The following is an 18805-nucleotide window of genomic DNA, read 5'->3' as shown; positions in this document are numbered from 1 at the left end:
AGGTCTCATTTATTGAAGGCTGACTCTGTGTCAGACACTGTATATTCATTATCACTGATCATCCCGACTGCTCGAAAGGCAGGGAGTTATTGCCTCCATTTTACAGATGAGGAAACTGAGGCTCAGAGAGGAAAAGAGTCTGGCCTCGTGTAACTCGAAGGAGTTGAGTGGGAACCTAGGCCTCATCCAAGGCAGGAGCTCTTCGTCCCCTGTACCATAATCAGATAATCAGATGCAGCAAAGTCTAGGCAGAGTGGGCTCAGCCTTAGGGACCTGGCACCACACTCTGGGAGAATGTTGTCAGAGCAACAGCCGTGAGAGCGGCACTTTTATTTTTCTTGCGAGGCAAGATCATGCATTGGGAAGATCGTTGGACCTGGGCGGGTGTACCTGGGTCCAAGCCCCAAGTCTGCTAGGTGGCAAGCTCAGCGAGGACGGGCATCGTGCTGGCCTTACTCACATCTCTTGGCTCCCAGTCCCCAGCTGAGAGCTTCTAACGCCCCAGCACCTTCTTGATATTTTTTGAAGGAATGGAGACATGTGTTTTTAGGCAAATCACATACCCTGTGACCTCAGTTCCTCCTCCTGCTTTTCATCTAAACCTCAGTGTACCTGATGACGATGGACCCCATTTTTTTTTTTAATTTATTTATTTATTTATTTTTGGCTGTGTTGGGTCTTCGTTTCTGTGTGAGGGCTTTCTCTAGTTGCGGCAAGCGGGGGCCACTCTTCATCGCGGTGCACTGGCCTGTCACTATCACGACCTCTCTTGTTGCGGAGCACAGGCTCCAGACGCGCAGACTTAGTAGTTGTGGCTCACAGGCCTAGTTGCTCCGCGGCATGTGGGATCTTCCCAGACCAGGGCTCGAACCCGTGTCCCCTGCATTGGCAGGCAGACTCTCAACCACTGCGCCACCAGGGAAGCCCACGGCCCCCATTTTTGAAAATAGCCTCCTCACCTGGATGTCTCCCTCTGACTGCAAATCTCCGCTAACTTCCAGGAAGTCTTCCTATGAAATATCTAACTTTCCACATGCTCACTGGTTTCCTGTTGCTGCTGTAACAAATTAGTAGCTTGCACAATACAATTTTACCTATTAACTTACAATTCCGGAGATCAGAAATCTAAGGTGTGAGCAGGGCTGTGTGCTTTCCGGAGGCTCTAGGGGAAAGTTCATTTCCTTGCCTTTTCCAGCTTCATGCAGCTGCCCACATTCCTTGGCTCATGGCCTCTCCTTCCATATCCAAAGCCAATAACGTTAGGCTGAGTCCTTCTCACACCATCATCTCTCTGGTTCGATTCTGCCTCCTCTTCGACTTTGAAGGACTCTTGGGATCATATTGGATCCACCTGATGTTTCAGGATAATCTCCCTATCTTCAAGCCAGCTGACTAGCAACCTTAATCCCCCTTTGCCATGTAACATAAAATGTTCACCGGTTCCTGGGATTAGGACATGGACTTGGGGGGGGCCATTATTCTGCCTACCACAATCTGATGTAAACCAGATGTCCCAGGTTACATCAGACTTGGAGGTAAATATTCAGGCCCCAGAATAGTCACAAACTGGTACTGTTCTGGGTCTTTCCCTATAGCTCTTCAGGAAAGGCACCCACCCTTCCCCCCACCCATCCTCTCAAATTCCTTCTCAGTCTATACTGGGTCCCACCCCCCAACAGTGCCTCACGTGTGCTCAGGAAGTGGTCCTGCCAGATAAACTGAGCATCTGCAGTACTGCTTCCTACCTGCTCAGGCTGCACTCAGGCTGGAACTCCAGCCACAGAGCAGGGCTGCTTGGCCTTTCTGGGCATCTTGCCGCGGTTTCATGAAATCTCGCTCTGGTTTTTCTTCTGTCCCTACTGCAGACACTCTGCCTTAGGCTGAGACACACATCTTCAGGGGTTGGGGTTAGAGGAATGTGAGTGACCAACACTAGTCCACATTCAGAATAACTACCCCAAAACTACCCGCTCACCCACCCATATACTCACAGTGACTCCATGCCCTGAAATGAAATCAAAGTGGTTTGCATTCATCTCCTTAGAATTCATTCTTTTCCAAAGGGCCCCTTGATCCTTCACGTAAATAGAACCCTATTGGTCCCTCCCTACTTGCCCTGCCAATAGGTTAGAACCCTGGAATGACTATAATTTAGGCTCAAGCTGGACCTATCATTTTTAACCTCATACACAGAAGGTTGAATTAGTCAGACACCTCAATTCATGGTCCTTTACCAGTACTGGTGCATGCAAGGCCCTTTTCTTGTTTATGTATTTGTTTCCTTTTGTGATCCTCCCTAGATATCCATTCTAATATGTTTGATGTGCAGCTTGTTGCTTTTATGTGTTCTTACATGGCGTGTATTGTTTTGAATGTGTTATTAATTTGCACAAATACTAGTATTGTTACATAACTTACTGTGTCTTACCGTTTTCCCCTGAACACTGTGTTTTTAATGATCCATCCATGTTGCTGGGCACATTTAGTCCCTAACTCCTAATGCTGCCTCATCCTTTACAGTGTGTGTTTGTTCACCACGTTTTACCTGTCTATTCAGCCAGGATGGACACCCAGGTGACCTCCAATAATGCTGCAGTAAACAGCCTCATTCATGACATTTTGTGGGTGGGATGGGGACATGGGACTTTCTCTGAGACATTGTATTAGTTTGCTAGGGCTGCCACATCAAAATGCTACAGACTCAGTGGCTTAAACAACAGAAATGTATTTTCTCACAGTTCTGGAGGCCAGGAGTCTAAGGTCAAGGTTTTGGTGGGTCTGCTTTCTTCTGAGGCTTCTCCCCTTGGCTTGCAGACATCTGCCTTCTCCCTGTGCACTCACAGGGCCCTTTCTCGTGTGAGTGCACCTCTGGTGTGTCTCTGTGTGTCCAAACTTCCTCTTCTTATAAGGACAACAGTCAGATTGGGTTAGGACCCTCCATAATGACCTCATTTTAACTTAATCACCTGTTTAAAGGCCCTATCTCTAAATAAGTCACATTCTGAAGTACTGGGAATAGGACTTCAACACATGAATTTTGGGAGGACACAATTCAGCTCTTATCAGACATACACCATGAGTGAAATTGCTGGGGGGTAGAATGTGTGCGTACTTGATTGGACTGCATGCATGTACACTTCCATAAGGAATGAATGAGGACCCCATATCTTAAGCCCCACCTACATTTGACATGATCCAGCTTTTACTATTTTGCTAGCCCAATAGGTATAAAGTGCTATCTCCTTATTGTTTAAAATTTCATTTCGTATGGTTGTTTTTTCAGGATTTCCTCTTCTGTAAATAGCCTGCTAAATATCCTTTGCCCATTTTCCTTTTGCGTTTTTCTTTTCCTAGGTGATTTGCACTATGACCTTATATAGTCTAGATAATGGTTTTAGACATTGCTAATATCTTCTCCATTCTGACATTTGTCTATAACTTTGCTCATCGTGTATGTCACGAAACAGCAGAAATCTTCAATTTTGATGAGATCAAATTCATCGATTTTTTTTCATGGTTTGACCTTTTGAAGTTTTGTTTTAAAAATCCTTAAAATGGAGAATTTCTGAAGATGGCAGAAGAGTAAGACGTGGAGATCACCTTCCCACAAATGCATCAGAAATGCATCTACATGTGGAACAACTACTACAGAACACCTACTGAACGCTGGCAGAAGACCTCAGACCTCCCAAAAGGCAAGAAACTCCCCACGTACCTGGGTAGGGCAAAAGAAAAAAGAAAAAACAGAGACAAAGAATAGGGATGGGACCTGCACCAGTGGGAGGGAGCTGTGAAGGAGGAAAGGTTTCCACACACTAGGAAGCCCCTTCGTGGGCGGAGACTGCGGGGGGCAGAGGGGGGAAGCTTCGGAGCCACGGGGGAGAGCACAGCCACAGGGGTGCGGAGGGCAAAGCGGAGAGACTCCCGCACAGAGGATCCGTGCCAACCAGCACTCACCAGCCCGAGAGGCTTGTCTGCTCACCCGCCGGGGCGGGCGGGGGCTGGGAGCTGAGGCTCAGGCTTCCGTCGGATCCCAGGGAGAGGAATGGGGTTGGCGGCGTGAACACAGCCTGAAGGGGTTAGCGCACCACAGCTAGCCGGGAGGGAGCCCGGGAAAAAGTCTGCAGCTGCCGAAGAGGCAAGAGACTTTTTCTTGCCTCTTTGTTTCACGGTGCGCAAGGAGAGGGGATTCAGAGCGCCGCCTAAACGAGCTCCAGAGACGGGCGCGAGCCGCGGCGATCAGTGCAGACCCCAGAGACGGGCATGAGACGCTAAGGCTGCTGCTGCTGCCACCAAGAAGCCTGTGTGCGAGCACAGGTCACTCTCCACACCGCCCCTCCCGGGAGCCTGTGCAGCCCGCCACTGCCAGGGTCCCGTGATCCAGGGACAACTTCCCCGGGAGAACACACAGCGTGCCTGAGTCTGGTGCAACGTCACGCTGGCCTCTGCTGCCACAGGCTCGCCCCACATCCGTACCCCTCCCTCCCCCCCGCCTGAGTGAGCCAGAGCCCCCGAAGCAGCTGCTCCTTTAACCCCGTTCTGTCTGGGCGGGAAACAGACTCCCTCAGGCAACCTACACGCAGAGGCGGGTTCAAATCCAAAGCTGATCCCCAGGAGCTGTGCGAACAAAGAAGAGAAAGAGAAATTTCTCCCAGCAGCCTCAGAAGCAGTGGATTAATCTTCACAATCAACTTGATGTACCTGCATCTGTTGAATACCTGAATAGACAACGAATCATCCCCAATTGAGAAGGTGAACTTTGGGAGCAATGATATATATTTTTCTTCCCCCTTTTTCTCTTTTTGTGAGTGTGTATGTGTATGCTTCTGTGTGTGATTTTGTCAGTGTAGCTTTGCTTTTACCATTTGTCCTAGGGTTCTGTCGGTCCTTTTTTTGTTTGTTTGTTTGTTTTTTGGTTTTTTTTAGTATAGTTTTTACTGCTTTGTTCTCATTGGTGGATTTGTGTTTTGGTTTGGTTGTTCTTTCTTTCTTTTTTTTTATTACTTAAAAAAACTTTTTTTTAATAATTAATTTTAATTTAATAACTTTATTTTATTTTATTTTATGTTCCTCTTTCTTTCTTTCTTTCTCTCTTTCTTTCTTTCTTTCTTTTTCTCCCTTTTATTCTGAGCCATGTGGATGACAGGCTCTTGGTGCTCCAGCCAGGCATCAGGGCTGTGCCTCTGAGGTGGGAGAGCCAAGTTCAGGACATTGGTCCACCAGAGACCTCCCAGCTCCACTTAATATCAAACGGTGATAATCTCCGAGAGATCTCCATCTCAACGCCAAGACCCAGCTCCACTCAACGACCAGCAAGCGCCAGTGTGGGACACCCTATGCCAAACAAGTAGCAAGACAGGAACACAACCCACCCATTAGCAGAGAGACTGCCTAAAATCATAATAAGGCCACAAACACTCCAAGACACACCATCAGACGTGGACCTGCCCACCAGAAAGACAAGATCCAGCCTCATCCACCAGAACACAGGCACCAGTCCACTGCACCAGCGAGCCTACACAACTCACTGAACCAACCTTTGCCACTGGGGGCAGACACCAAAAACAACGGGAACTACGAACCTGCAGCCTGCGAAAGGGAGACCCCAAACACCGTAAGTTAAGCAAAATGAGAAGACAGAGAAACACACAGTAGACGAAGTAGCAAGGTAAAAACCCACTAAACCTAACAAATGAAGAGGAAATAGGCAGTCTACCTGAAAAAGAATTCAGAATAATGATAGTAAAGATGATCCAAAATCTTGAAAATAGAATGGAGAAAATACAAGAAACGTTCAACAAGGACCTAGAAGAATTAAGGAGCAAAGAAACAGTGATGAACAACACAATAAATGAAATTAAAAATTCTCTAGAAGGGAACAATAGCAGAATAACTGAGGCAGAAGTACGGACAAGGGACCTGGAAGATAAAATAGTAGAAATAACTACTGCAGAGCAGAATAAAGAAAAAAAATGAAAAGAATTGAGGACAGTCTCTGAGACCTCTGGGACAACATTAAACGCACCAACATTCGAATTATAGGGGTTCCAGAAGAAGAGAAAAAGAAAGGGACTGAGAAAATATTGGAAGAGATTATAGTTGAAAAATTCCCTAATATGGGAAAGGAAATAGTTAATCAAGTCCAGGAAGCACAGAGAGTCCCATACAGGATAAATACAAGGAGAAACATGCCAAGACACATATTAATCAAACTATCAAAAATTAAATACAAAGAAAAAATATTAAAAGCAACAAGGGAAAAACAACAAATAACATACAAGGGAATCCCCATAAGGTTAACAGCTGATCTTTCAGCAGAAACTCTGAAAGCCAGAAGGAAGTGGCAGGACATATTTAAAGTGATGAAGGAGATAAACCTACAACCAAGATTACTCTACCCAGCAAGGATCTCATTCAGATTTGACAGAGAAATTAAAACCTTTACAGGCAAGCAAAAGCTAAGAGAATTCAGCACCACCAAATCAGCTTTACAGCAAATGCTAAAGGAACTTCTCTAGGCCGGAAACACAAGAGAAGGAAAAGACCTACAATAACAAACCCAAAGCAATTAAAAAAATGGTAATAGGAGCATACATAGCGATAATTACCTTAAATGTAAATGGATTATGTGCTCCAACCAAAAGACATAGACTGCCTGAATGGATACAAAAACAAGACCCATATGTATGTTGTCTACAAGACACCCACTTCAGACCTAGGGACACATACAGACTGAAAGTGAGGGGATGGAAAAAGATATTCCATGCAAATGGAAATCAAAAGAAAGCTGGAGTAGCAATTCTCATATCAGACAAAATAGACTTTAAAATAAAGACTATTACAAGAGACAAAGAAGGACACTACATACTGATCAAGGGATCAATCCAAGAAGAAGATATAACAATTGTAAATATTTATGCATCCAACATAGGAGCACCTCAATACATAAGGTAAATATTAACAGCCATAAAAGGGGAAATTGACAGTAACACAATCATAGTAAGGGACTTTAACACCCCACTTTCACCAATGGACAGATCATCCAAAATGAAAATAAATAAGGAAACACAACCTTTAAATGACACATTGAACAAGATGGACTTAATTGATATTTCTAGGACATTCCATCCAAAAACAACAGAATACACTTTCTTCTCAAGTGCTCATGGAACATTCTCCAGGATAGATCATATCTTGGGTCACAAATCAAGCCCTGGTAAATTTAAGAAAATTGAAATCATATGAAGTATCTTTTCCGACCACAGTGCTATGAGACTAGATATCAATTACAGGAAAAAATCTGTAAAAAATACAAACACATGGAGGCTAAACAATACACTACTTAATAACTAAGGGATCACTGAAGAAATCAAAGAGGAAATCAAAAAATACCTAGAAACAAATGACAATGAAAACACAACGACCCAAAACCTATGGGATGCAGCAAAAGCAGTTCTAAGAGGGAAGTTGATAGCAATACAATCCTACCTTAAGAAACAAGAAACATCTCAAAAAAACAACCTAACCTTAAAGCTAAAGCAATTAGAGAAAGAGGAACAAAAAAACCCCAAAAGTTAGCAGAAGGAAAGAAATCATAAAGATCAGATCAGAAATAAATGAAAAAGAAATGAAGGAAATGATAGCAAAGATCAATAAAACTAAAAGCTGGTTCTTTGAGAAGATAAACAAAATTGATAAACCTTTAGCCAGACTCATCAAGAAAAAAAGGGAGAAGACTCAAATCAATAGAACTAGAAGAGAAAAAGGAGAAGTAAAAACTGACACTGCAGAAATACAAAGGATCATGAGAGATTACTACAGGCAACTATATGCCAATAAAATGGACAACCTGGAAGAAATGGACAAATTCTTAGAAAGGTATAAACTTCCAAGACTGAACCAGGAAGAAATAGAAAATATGAACAGACCAATCACAAGCACTGAAATTGAAACTGTGATTAAAAACCTTCCAACAAACAAAAGCCAGATGGCTTCACAGCAAATTCTATCAAACATTTAGAGAAGAGCTAACACCCTTCCTTCTCAAACTCTTCCAAAATATAGCAGGGAGAGGAACACTCCCAAACTCATTCTATGAGGCCACCATCACCCTGATAACAAAACCAGGCAAAGATCTCACAAAGAAAGAAAATTACAGGCCAATATCACTGATGAACATAGATGCAAAAATCCTCAACAAAATACTAGCAAACAGAATCCAACAGCACATTAAAAGGATCACACACTATGATCAAGTGGGGTTTATCCCAGGAGAGCAAGGATTTTTCAGTATACTCAAATCAATCAATGTGATACACCATATTAACAAATTGAAGGAGAAAAACCATATGATCATCTCAATAGATGCAGAGAAAGCTTTTGACAAAATTCAACACCGATTTATGATAAAAACCCTCCAGAAAGTAGGCAAAGAGGGAACTTACCTCAACATAATAAAGACCATATATGACAAACCCACAGCCAACATCGTCTTCAATGGTGAAAAACTGAAACCATTTCCACTAAGATCAGGAACAAGACAAGGTTGCCCACTCTCAAAGATATTATTCAACATAGTTTTGGAAGTTTTAGCCACAGCAATCAGAGAAGAAAGAGAAATAAAAGGAATCCAAATCGGAAAAGAAGAAGTAAAGCTGTCACTGTTTGCAGATGACACAATACTATACATAGAGAATCCTAAAGATGCTACCAGAAAACTACTAGAGCTAATCAATGAATTTGGTAAAGTTGCAGCATACAAAATTAATGCACAGAAATTTCTTGCATTCCGATACACTAATGATGAAAAATCTGAAAGTGAAATTAAGAAAACACTCCCATTTACCATTGCAACAAAAAGAATAAAATATCTAGGAATAAACCTACCTAAGGAGTCAAAAGACCTGTATGCAGAAAATTATAAGACACTGATGAAAGAAATTAAAAATGATACAAATAGATGGAGAGATATACCATGTTCTTGGCTTGGAAGAATCAACATTATGAAAATGACTATACTACCCAAAGCAATCTGCAGATTCAGTGCAATCCCTATCAAATTACCTCTGGCATTTTTCACAGAACTACAACAAAAAATTTCACAATTTGCATGGAAACACAAAAGACTGCGAATAGCCAAAGCAATCTTGAGAAAGACAAATGGAGCTGGAGGAATCAGGCTCCCTGACTTCAGACTATACTACAAAGCTACAGTAATCAAGAGAGTATGGTACTGGCACAAAAACAGAAATATAGATCAATGGAACAGGATAGAAAGCCCAGAGATAAACCCACACACATATGGTCACCTTATCTTTGATAAAGGAGGCAAGAATATACAGTGGAGAAAAGACAGCCTCTTCAATAAGTGGTGCTGGAAAACTGGACAGCTACATGTAAAAGAATGAAATTAGAACACTGCCTAACACCATACACAAAAATAAAGTCAAAATGGATTAAAGACCTAAATGTAAGGCCAAACACTATAAAACTCTTAGAGGAAAACATAGGCAGAACATGCTATGACATATATTACAGCAAGGTCGCTTTTGATCCACCTCCTAGAGAAAGGGAAATAAAAACAAAAATAAACAAATGGGACCTAATGAAACTTCAAAGCTTTTGCACAGCAAAGGAAACCATAAACAAGATGAAAAGACAACACTCAGAATGGAAGAAAATATTTGCCAATGAAGCAACTGACAAAGGATTAAACTCCAAAATTTACAAGCAGCTCATGCAGCTCATTATCAAAAAACAAACAGTCCAATCCAAAAATAAGCAGAAGACCTAAATAGACATTTCTCCAAAAAAGATATACAGATTGCCAACAAACACATGAAAGAATGCTCAACATCATTAATCATTAGAGAAATGCAAATCAAAACTACAATGAGATATCATCTCACACTGGTCAGAATGGCCATCATCAAAAAATCTACAAACAATAAATGCTGGAGAGGGTGTGGAGAAAAGGGAACCCTCTTGCACTGTTGGTGGGAATGTAAATTGAGACAGCCACTATGAAGAACAGTATGGAGGTTCCTTAAAAAACTAGAAATAGAACTACTATACGACCCAGAAATCCCACTACTCGGCATATACCCTGAGAAAACCATAATTCAAAAAGATTCATGTACCACAATGTTCATTGAAGCTCTATTTACAATAGCCAGGACATGCAAGCAACCTAAGTGACCATAGACGGATGATTGGATAAAGAAGATGTGGTACATATATACAATGGAATATTACTCAACCATAAAAAGAAACGAAATTGAGTTATTTGTAGTGAGGTGGATGGGCCTAGAGTCTGTCATACAGAGTGAAGTAAGTCAGAAAGAGAAAAACAAATACCATATGCTATTACATATATATGGAACCTAAAAAAAAAAAGAAAAAGAAAATGGTCATGAGGAACCTGGGGCAAGACAGGAATAAAGATGCAGACATACTAGAGAATGGACTTGAGGATATGGGGAGGGGGAAGGGTAAGCTGGGACAAAGTGAGAGAGTGACATGGACATATATACACTACCGCATGTAAAATAGATAGCTAGTGGGAAGCAGCCGCATCGCACAGGGAGATCAGCTGGGTGATTTGTGACCACCTAGATGGGTGGAATAGGGAGGGTGGGAGGGAGGGAGTCACAAGAGAGAAGAGGTATGGGGATATATGTATATGTATAACTGATTCACTTTGTTATAAAGCAGAAACTAACACACCATTGTAAGCAATTATACTCCAATAAAGATGTTAAAAAAATAAATAAATAAGAAAAAAAATCCTTAAAATGGCTTAGATCACAAAAGTAATCTTCCACGTATTCTTTTATTAACTTTAGTTTCGCCTTTCAAATTTAGTACTTTAATCCATCCATAGTTCACCTTTGCATGTAGTACTAGGTAGAGATGTACTTTTTTGGCCATCTAGTGGGCCAGTTTTCCCAATACCATCTACCTAGCAATGTCCTCTCCATTAGAATACAATAAAGGTGCCACTTTAATCTTGTATTAAATTGTCATATATTTAGGGTTGTGTCTCCAAGCTCTCCATTGTATTCCATTGGTCAATTTGTCTGTTCTTATATTAATAACACACTAGATTTATTGTTGTTTAACCTCAGCTTTATGCTACGTCTAAATGAACTGCTAAGGTAAACCTGCCGGTTACCCTTCCTTCTTTTTCAAGGTTTATATGGCTAGTTATGGAAGTGGATTCCTTCATATGAATTTCGTAAAAATTTTCAAGTAAATTGAATTCCTTTAAAAAATCCAGATAGAATTTGATTGGGAAGGCACTGGGTCTCTAACTTGGAGACAATGTTTTTGTAATATGTTTGATTTTTATTCAAATCATCTTCTATATGCTCTACTAGGGTTTTTAAATTCTTCCCATAGAGGTACTATATATTCCTGGTTAAACCAGATATTTTACAGATTTAGTTGATATTATTAATGTTATTTTTATATCTGATTATACTTTCTAATGTACTGCTGGTTTAGAATAAAAACTACTGTGTTTATAGGATAATCTTGATTCCAGCAATATCAATAATATCTCATTATTCTGAGAGTCTCTCTGTTGATTCTGCTTGTTTTTCCAGGCCTATGATCCTATCGTCTATAAATAATGATAGTTTTATCTCTTTACTTACAATTCTTGAACCTCTATTTCTTTTTCTTTCCTTATAGCTTTGGCCAGGGCTATTGGTCCTACAGAAAATGGTGGCTGTGAGAGTTAATATCCTTGTCTTATTCCTGATCTTAATGTTTCTCCATTGAGCTATGATGATTTTTGATTTCTTTTTTTTAACAGTGTTCTGACTTTTTATTTTTTATAAAAGCTTTATTAAAATATAATTCACATACTAAGAAATTCACTTTTTTGAAGTGTATAATTCAGTCGTAATTTTTTATATATAAACCTTATTAAGTTAAGGAAAATTCTTTCACTTCTAAATTTCTGAGAGCTTGTGCAACTTTGTGAATTTTTTGTATTATTTGAAATAATCATATGATTTTTCTCCTTTAGGCATTAATGAAATTAATTACATTGATTTTTCTGATGTTAAACTCTACTTGCATTCATGGACTAAACCCTACGTGATCATGATGTATTATTTTTTTAATATACTTGGTTTTAGTTAGCTCATATTTTGTTTTGGAGTACTGCATCTCTCATCATTCGTGAACCAGACCTATAATATTTTGCTTATATTTCTTTTGTCTGGTTCTGGAATCAATATTTTACTAGCTTGAAAAATGAACTAGGAAACTATTGCTCTTTTTCTATTTTCTAGAACAACTCTTTTTTAAAAGTTTGGTAGAATTCATTTGGAAAGTCATCTGAGCCTTTGGGGCAGGGGAGGGAATGTCAACTACCATTTCAATTTCTTTAGTATCTCAAGTTCTGTTCTCTGTTTCTTCTGTCCTGTTTCATCTGATCCTCTGATTCACAGGCACACCTCATTCCCCACTGCCCCATTCACATGTCACACTCAAGTCTTTATCTCTGGAGATCCTGACTATACTTTAAGGCAGAACATAAATTCCCTATTTTTATGAGTCAATTCCCAACCCACCATAACACTGTTATTCCTTCCTCATTGCCCCCTGATAGCTCTGTGTGTATATCTTACACATTTATACCACCCTTATCAGGATTATCTCTATGTGTTATTTCCATTTTTATCCAGCAATGAATAATCTAACATCATAGGTATAACATAATCTTTATCTTGCATGAAGCCCTGTTTTCTCTAAAACTAAAAGTAAATTTTGTAAAACTAGAGAGCATAATAATAATAGTGTCTATTTTTTGCCCTTTCCCTTTGAATACAAACATAAAAGCCTTTGTATATACTTTGTACTGTGTGCGAACATTGCTCTTCCTCATCCAAACTGCACGCCTAGCCCCATCTGCCCCATGAATCCTGATTGATCCTGTGGGCTGTCTCTCATACCTGGATCTTGACCTCACTCCCTAAATGCCTTCTCAGTAAATGTGTATTAGGAAGGAATAGGAATGCTGCCAGACCAGAGTTGTGGAGAAGTCCACCACCTTCAAGGTAAGGCACGGAGCTCCACATCTAAGCTGAGTTGGTGAGACTTCTAGGAGGGTTCTGCTACCCAATGTAAGCTGCCTTTTCTAGGGAGCATTGACTATTCACTGTGATCAGAGATAGTATGATGCTTCAAAGAGAAACAGTGGGCAGATGTACAAATAATGGTTCTAGTCACCTTTCATTCACTTTTCTAAGAAACTTCTCTGTACCATAACCACTGTTGGGGTTACAGAGATGAAAGACTGTCATTGCCTCCACACCCCATTTAAGGTGCTCACAGTCTGGTAAGAAAATTAATTAAACACACTCACTGAAATTTACAAATGATAAGAGCTGTGACAGAAGCAATTTCCAGGGGCTGGGGCAGGACCCCGGGGACTAATCTCTGGTGAAGCCCACCTGGGGTCACAACCACAACACAGTAATCAGCAGTCAGTCCTTGAACTGTCTTAAAGAAGTGGGACCTTGTCTGTGAAATCCCTACCCCACCACGTATTATCTGTGGGACTTCAGGAAAGCTACCTGGTTCTTCTGAGCCTTAGTTTTTTTCCTTTGTAAAATGGGGTCATTGGCACCGGCCTCATGTGGTTGTTGACATGAGGAGTTAATGCTGTGATGTGTGTAGCGCCTGGCCCGCAGCCGGGGTCAGGCTCCTGGGAGCTGCTGTTTCCCTTGTGGCTGGTGCCATAGCTCTCTGCTTCTGATTGCAGGTGGTAACACCAGATGGGCGTGGGAAGAACCGAGCTAAGTGGGGCCTGCTGAAGAATATCCAGACTGCCCTCCAGAAACGCTTCTGAGTGCCCCCGCAGAGCAGGCAGCAACCTCAGAGACATACCACAAAATAGACATATATAGACACACACACATATGTATATGTATTTTTCTCACCACATTCTTCAATGAGGTTGTAGACGATGTTCCCGGGATGTCTAAGCCATTTCAGCAGGAGTCTACTAAGAGCTAATAAAAGGAAATGCCTGATGCCATGGCTTGCTGTTTGCTCATTAAATAGAAACTAAGATACAGAAGCCAGCAAGTGGCTACGTTTCCATGAGCTCAGACCTAATCCTAGGCTCAGAATTCTGTGGTGTTTTGTATGAGGCAGCGTTGGTTTAAAAAAATTAAAAAGGCACTCTCTTTGAAATCAGGCTCCCTGGGTATGCATGTTGACTCTGGTCTAACTAGCTCTCGGTGTTTGGTCAAGTCACTGATTGATGGGGAGCTCATTCCCTCACTATGCGGTCTATTTTAATATGAAAAGGCCAACATTGTTAGAATGCACTTCCTAGTTATTGAGCTTGAACTTGCTTTCCCATAACTTTAACCCCGTGGTCTGAGGTCTGCCCCAGAGCCATAAGAATGAGAGTACTCCCTCTTCTCACTTCTTCTGATCCCCAGGCAAAAGAAGAGCAATAGAATGCCTGGTGGGAGGCACCCCCCTATGGTTCTTTGAAGCAAGGCAGGAAAGAATGGCAGAGTCCTGTGTCAGCTCCCGCCTCACTGAACTTGGCCAGGCCCTTCAGACCATGTGAAGTACCCAAGCTTCACAAGGACCCATCTGCCTGGAATGACCCACTCCTGAACCCCACCCCACTGCTGCCTAGAAAATACCACCAGTCTTTCAAGACCCAGCTCAACCACTTCTGTGAAGCCTTTGCTGATTCTCCAGGTGGTCTAAGTGGGGATGATACCTCCTTCCTCTCCTGGGTTCTCACTAAACCCCGAGCCCTCCTCCCCCACCCCATCCCCCACAGAGACATCTCTTCCAGCCCGTGATGCTCAGGAGCTCTCATTGGTCCCCAGTCTTTAGGACAGAGATGGCATCTCCTTCATTCTGTCCCAGTGGCTGGCTCAGTGAAACTCACATTGCACATTAATACCAGGGACAGAGGAACTACTGCTGGAAGGCAGGCACACAGAGTCACCCTCCTGTGAACCCACCCCCGATACGTCAGTTTGCACCATGAGGGTCTACACACAGAAGTGGGAGTGGGCATGGAAAGGGACCGGTGGTCAGTGGTCTCCACCTCCTCTAATCCCATCCTTTTCATGAGCTGTCCTGTGGCAGGTGTGGCCAGCTCATCTGGCTTCACCAAGAGGACCATGGCTTTGCAACCCATTATTTTGCCCAGAGGCTCAGCATCAGAGCCAGAAAAGCCCCTTTCCCTGTGAAAGATCCCTAGTGATGATCTTCTAATAATGTGAGATGAAGCCAAGCAGATTCCTGCCCCGCCTCCCGACAGCATTACAAGAAGGAATACCCGAGGGAGCTTCGTTATGATCCTATTACTATAAATGATGGCTTGAATCCACCATCAGATTTGGTATTACCATATAATCATTTCTGTAAAAGCCTTCAAAATCATCATTAGCACGGGGAGCAAATTAAATGACATGCCAGCAGGGATTTTACTACTGATAAACTAAAATGAAATTAAACTAAAAAAAAAAAGAATGATACGAATTTTGCATTACAATGATCACACCTACTCACAGAGCCAAGTAGGATGGCCAGAATCAAATAAGCACCAGCACCCTGATCTTGCCTCTCTGGAGAACATGTAAACTTGCATTCAGCAACCAAGAAGTTAGTGGGATTCTCTGAGAGGCTCATTTAAGCGGTAGCTGAGCTGTTCTTCCAAATACAAGATGAAATTTCTTAATGATGCAGAAACCCTTGCACATCATTTGTTCCCTGAGGTTATGATTCACACAGAGTGCACCCTCCTAGGACCCTTCCTGTGGTATAAAAAGGGAGGCAAGAATCTGGTGTAATACCAGCACTTTATTAACTAGCTGCGTGGCCTTGAGTGAGTCCCTCTCTCACCCTGGATGTCAGTTTCTTTGTCTATATGATGATGTGGTTTGATCAGGTATTTTAGAGCTGATCTTTAATTAAATAAGAATAATGTTTCTTTCCCTGCTTCTTCGGATTGTTGTCAAATTCAAATGAGTAATATACACGAAAGCATGTTACAAAGTGGAAAATACTGTTAAAGAGGAAAGTTTTTTAACTGAAGTATAGTTAATGTACAATATAAGTTACAGGCATACAATATAGTGATTTGTAATTCTGCATGTGCACAGTAGTACATATATGTTTCTGTGTGTGTATATATATATACTTATGTGCCAAATATGACAAAGAGATTCATCTATATACACCAGTGTCCAGCCATAATCTCTCTGTATATCTATGTATTTCAGCATCCCTATCAGTCTTTCTCTAGAGAACAGTGTATGGCTATAGGAACAGATAATTAGTGGCAGTGTCTACTTGAAAAGATTTTACAGTATATTCGTACAGATGATAGCTAAGAAAATGGTAGTTTTCTGGCACCTCTCCTCTTCTTACTTTTTTTCTTTTTCTTTTTCTTTTTATATTCACTCTAGATTCATTCATTCATTTAACACATCTGTAATGAGACTTGGGTGCAAGGAACACAGTGGGAAATTCAACAGACATGGTCCCTGCCCCACATATTTTATAGTCTAATGAGGAAGACAGATAAAGATATAAGTATATAGATGACTAGAAATGATGAAAAGTGCTAGGGAGGAAAGGAGCATGGAGCTGGGAGGTATCGATTCTAAAGAGGGTGCAATGGCCTGAATGTTGTGTCCTCCAAAATTCATGTGTTGAAACCCTAACCCCAATGTGGTGGTGTTTCCTAATTACCTTAGGAGGTAATTAGGTCATGAGAGTGGGGCCCTCAAGAATGTGATTAGTGCCTTTATAAGATGAAGCTAGAGAGCTAGCTCACTCTCTTTCCACCACAATGAGAAGACAGCCATTCACACCCCAGAAGAGGGTCCTCAACAGAACCTGATTATGCTGGCACCCTATCTTGGACTTCCAGCCCCTAAAACTGTGAGAAATAAATTTCTGTTTTTATAAGACACCCAGTCTATGATACTTTGTTATAGCCACCCAAACGGACTAAGACAGAGGCTGTCAGTGAAGGGCTCCCAAGAGGTGAATTTAAACCTGTCTCCTTAAGAATGGAGAGGAACAAGTCATGTGACAAGCAGAGGAGAAAAACATTCTTGATAGAGCTGCAGCAGGTGCCAAGGTCTTGTGGCAGGAAAAAAAACAGGAACACAGCCCCGGAGGCTGGATTGCAAGAAACAAGGAGGAAAGAAGGACGGGTAAATGGTCTTGGCAGAACTTGTGGACCATCACAGAGGTCATGCATCTCAGGAAGCTGTAAGCCAAGCAATGTCACCACCCTATTTATATTTCAGTAGTGTTACTTTCGGTTCTGTATGGGCAGTGAGTTGCAGGGAGCCAAGAGAAAAGGCAGGAAGACTGTTAGCACAAGCGTGGTTACTTGGGCTGGGGGGACAGATTCGAGGTGGAATCAAGAGCCCTTTCGGACCAGTGGGGTGAGTATGAGTGAGCAGGAGAGAGTAATCAAGGATGGTGTCGAAGATTCTGGATTAAGCACTGGGTGGGTGACGGATCCAAACAGGAAAGAATGGACAAGTTTCCGTTTTGGGAAACATTAGAGTTCTGCCTTGGATGAATGGAGATACTTGAGGGACTAGTGAGCAGAATCAAGTAGCAGCAGCTGGTTATTGTATCAGCCTGATTCAATCTGGAAAACAGAAACCACACCAGTCCTTTTAACAGGGAGAACTGAATATGGGAATTGGTTCAATAGAGGTTGGAGGACGCAGGACAGAAAAGGGACACTGGGATAACACAGAGGTGGCAACTATCACCCCTAGGAGCCACTGTCACCCCTAGGACTGGGGAAATGAAAGGAAGAGGATGGGGTTATCAGAACCAGAGGCTCAGAGGAGGAGCCCTGCAAAGCTGGGGCCCAGATCTCTGAGAGAGGGTCACTGCCAGATTGGTGCTGGTGTCTCTGGGGGAGTTCCAGGAGGCCAGTTCTAGGAGTGTGGGGAAAAGAGCTGGAAACTGACAGTAACAGCTAAACTGCCACAGCCTGGGAAGGACCATCACTGGGAAGGACAGTGATACCACCCAGAAGAGGGAACAAGACAGAAAGGAGCTCTTTCCTTCACCCCCTTCAAGGCATCCAGTCTTCCTCTGTGGTCCCCTAGTAGCAGAACCACATGGAGCCAGCTGGCAAAAAAAAAAAATGCTATCTGCAGAGCCCCAGCCTCAGCATCAGAGACCGGGTCCAGAAAGTCGGGGTAAGGGCTGAGAGACACCAGTTTAATAATTGGCACAGTTTTGTAAGACTAGGACCCAAAGGATAGGCCTGGGCTAGGGATACAAACTGGAGTCAACAGTGAATATGACTCTGTGATTTGCGAGAAGGCTAATGACATCAATTGTCCCCAGCTCAGCTAGGTTCTTCAGGAGAGACCAGAGAGACATAAAGCTAGTTCCCATCTTCAGGTTGCTTCCTAACCACAAGGCCAACTGGAAAGCAACTGGACATATTGCTTGGCCTCTGGAGCTACCCCCACCCCAAGTGAGCATTGGAATCACCTATGGAGCTTTTAAAAAATACAGATGCCCAGGGCCCACCCCAGAGCCACTGATCAGACTATATAGCACAGGGGCCTGGGCATTGGTGTTTTCTAAAAGCCTCTGGGTGACCGTGAGGAGCAGCCCTCTCCCAGACCAGCAAACATTTGGGACCCACTAGATGGTGGCCTGAGTTGTTGGAAGATGGTTCCTGGCTGCAGTAGGACCAGAGTTAGCCTTTGAGGAATGGGCAGGAATTGGACAAGGCACAGGCCAGAGGGAAGGGCACCACAAG

At 42.4% G+C, this 18805-nt stretch overlaps 1 protein-coding gene across 1 annotated transcript in view; it reads left to right on the top strand.

Annotated features, from left to right (window-relative positions):
* TRIM42 (tripartite motif containing 42) overlaps nt 1–14911 on the top strand; it is a 32642-nt gene extending 17731 nt beyond the window's left edge. Inside the window, exon 5 of the mRNA XM_082392407.1 lies at nt 13778–14911. Coding sequence (XP_082248533.1) covers nt 13778–13864 — 87 coding nt within the window. The 3' untranslated portion in view covers nt 13865–14911. The remainder of the gene's footprint in view (nt 1–13777) is intronic.
* Nucleotides 14912–18805: the final 3894 nt, after the last annotated feature.

The sequence above is a fragment of the Balaenoptera borealis genome (assembly GCF_965194805.1).
Source record: "Balaenoptera borealis genome assembly, chromosome: 5".
Taxonomy (NCBI): Eukaryota; Metazoa; Chordata; class Mammalia; order Artiodactyla; family Balaenopteridae; genus Balaenoptera; species Balaenoptera borealis.
Note: the sequence above shows the minus strand (reverse complement) of the source record. Positions and strands in the feature narration are given on the sequence as shown.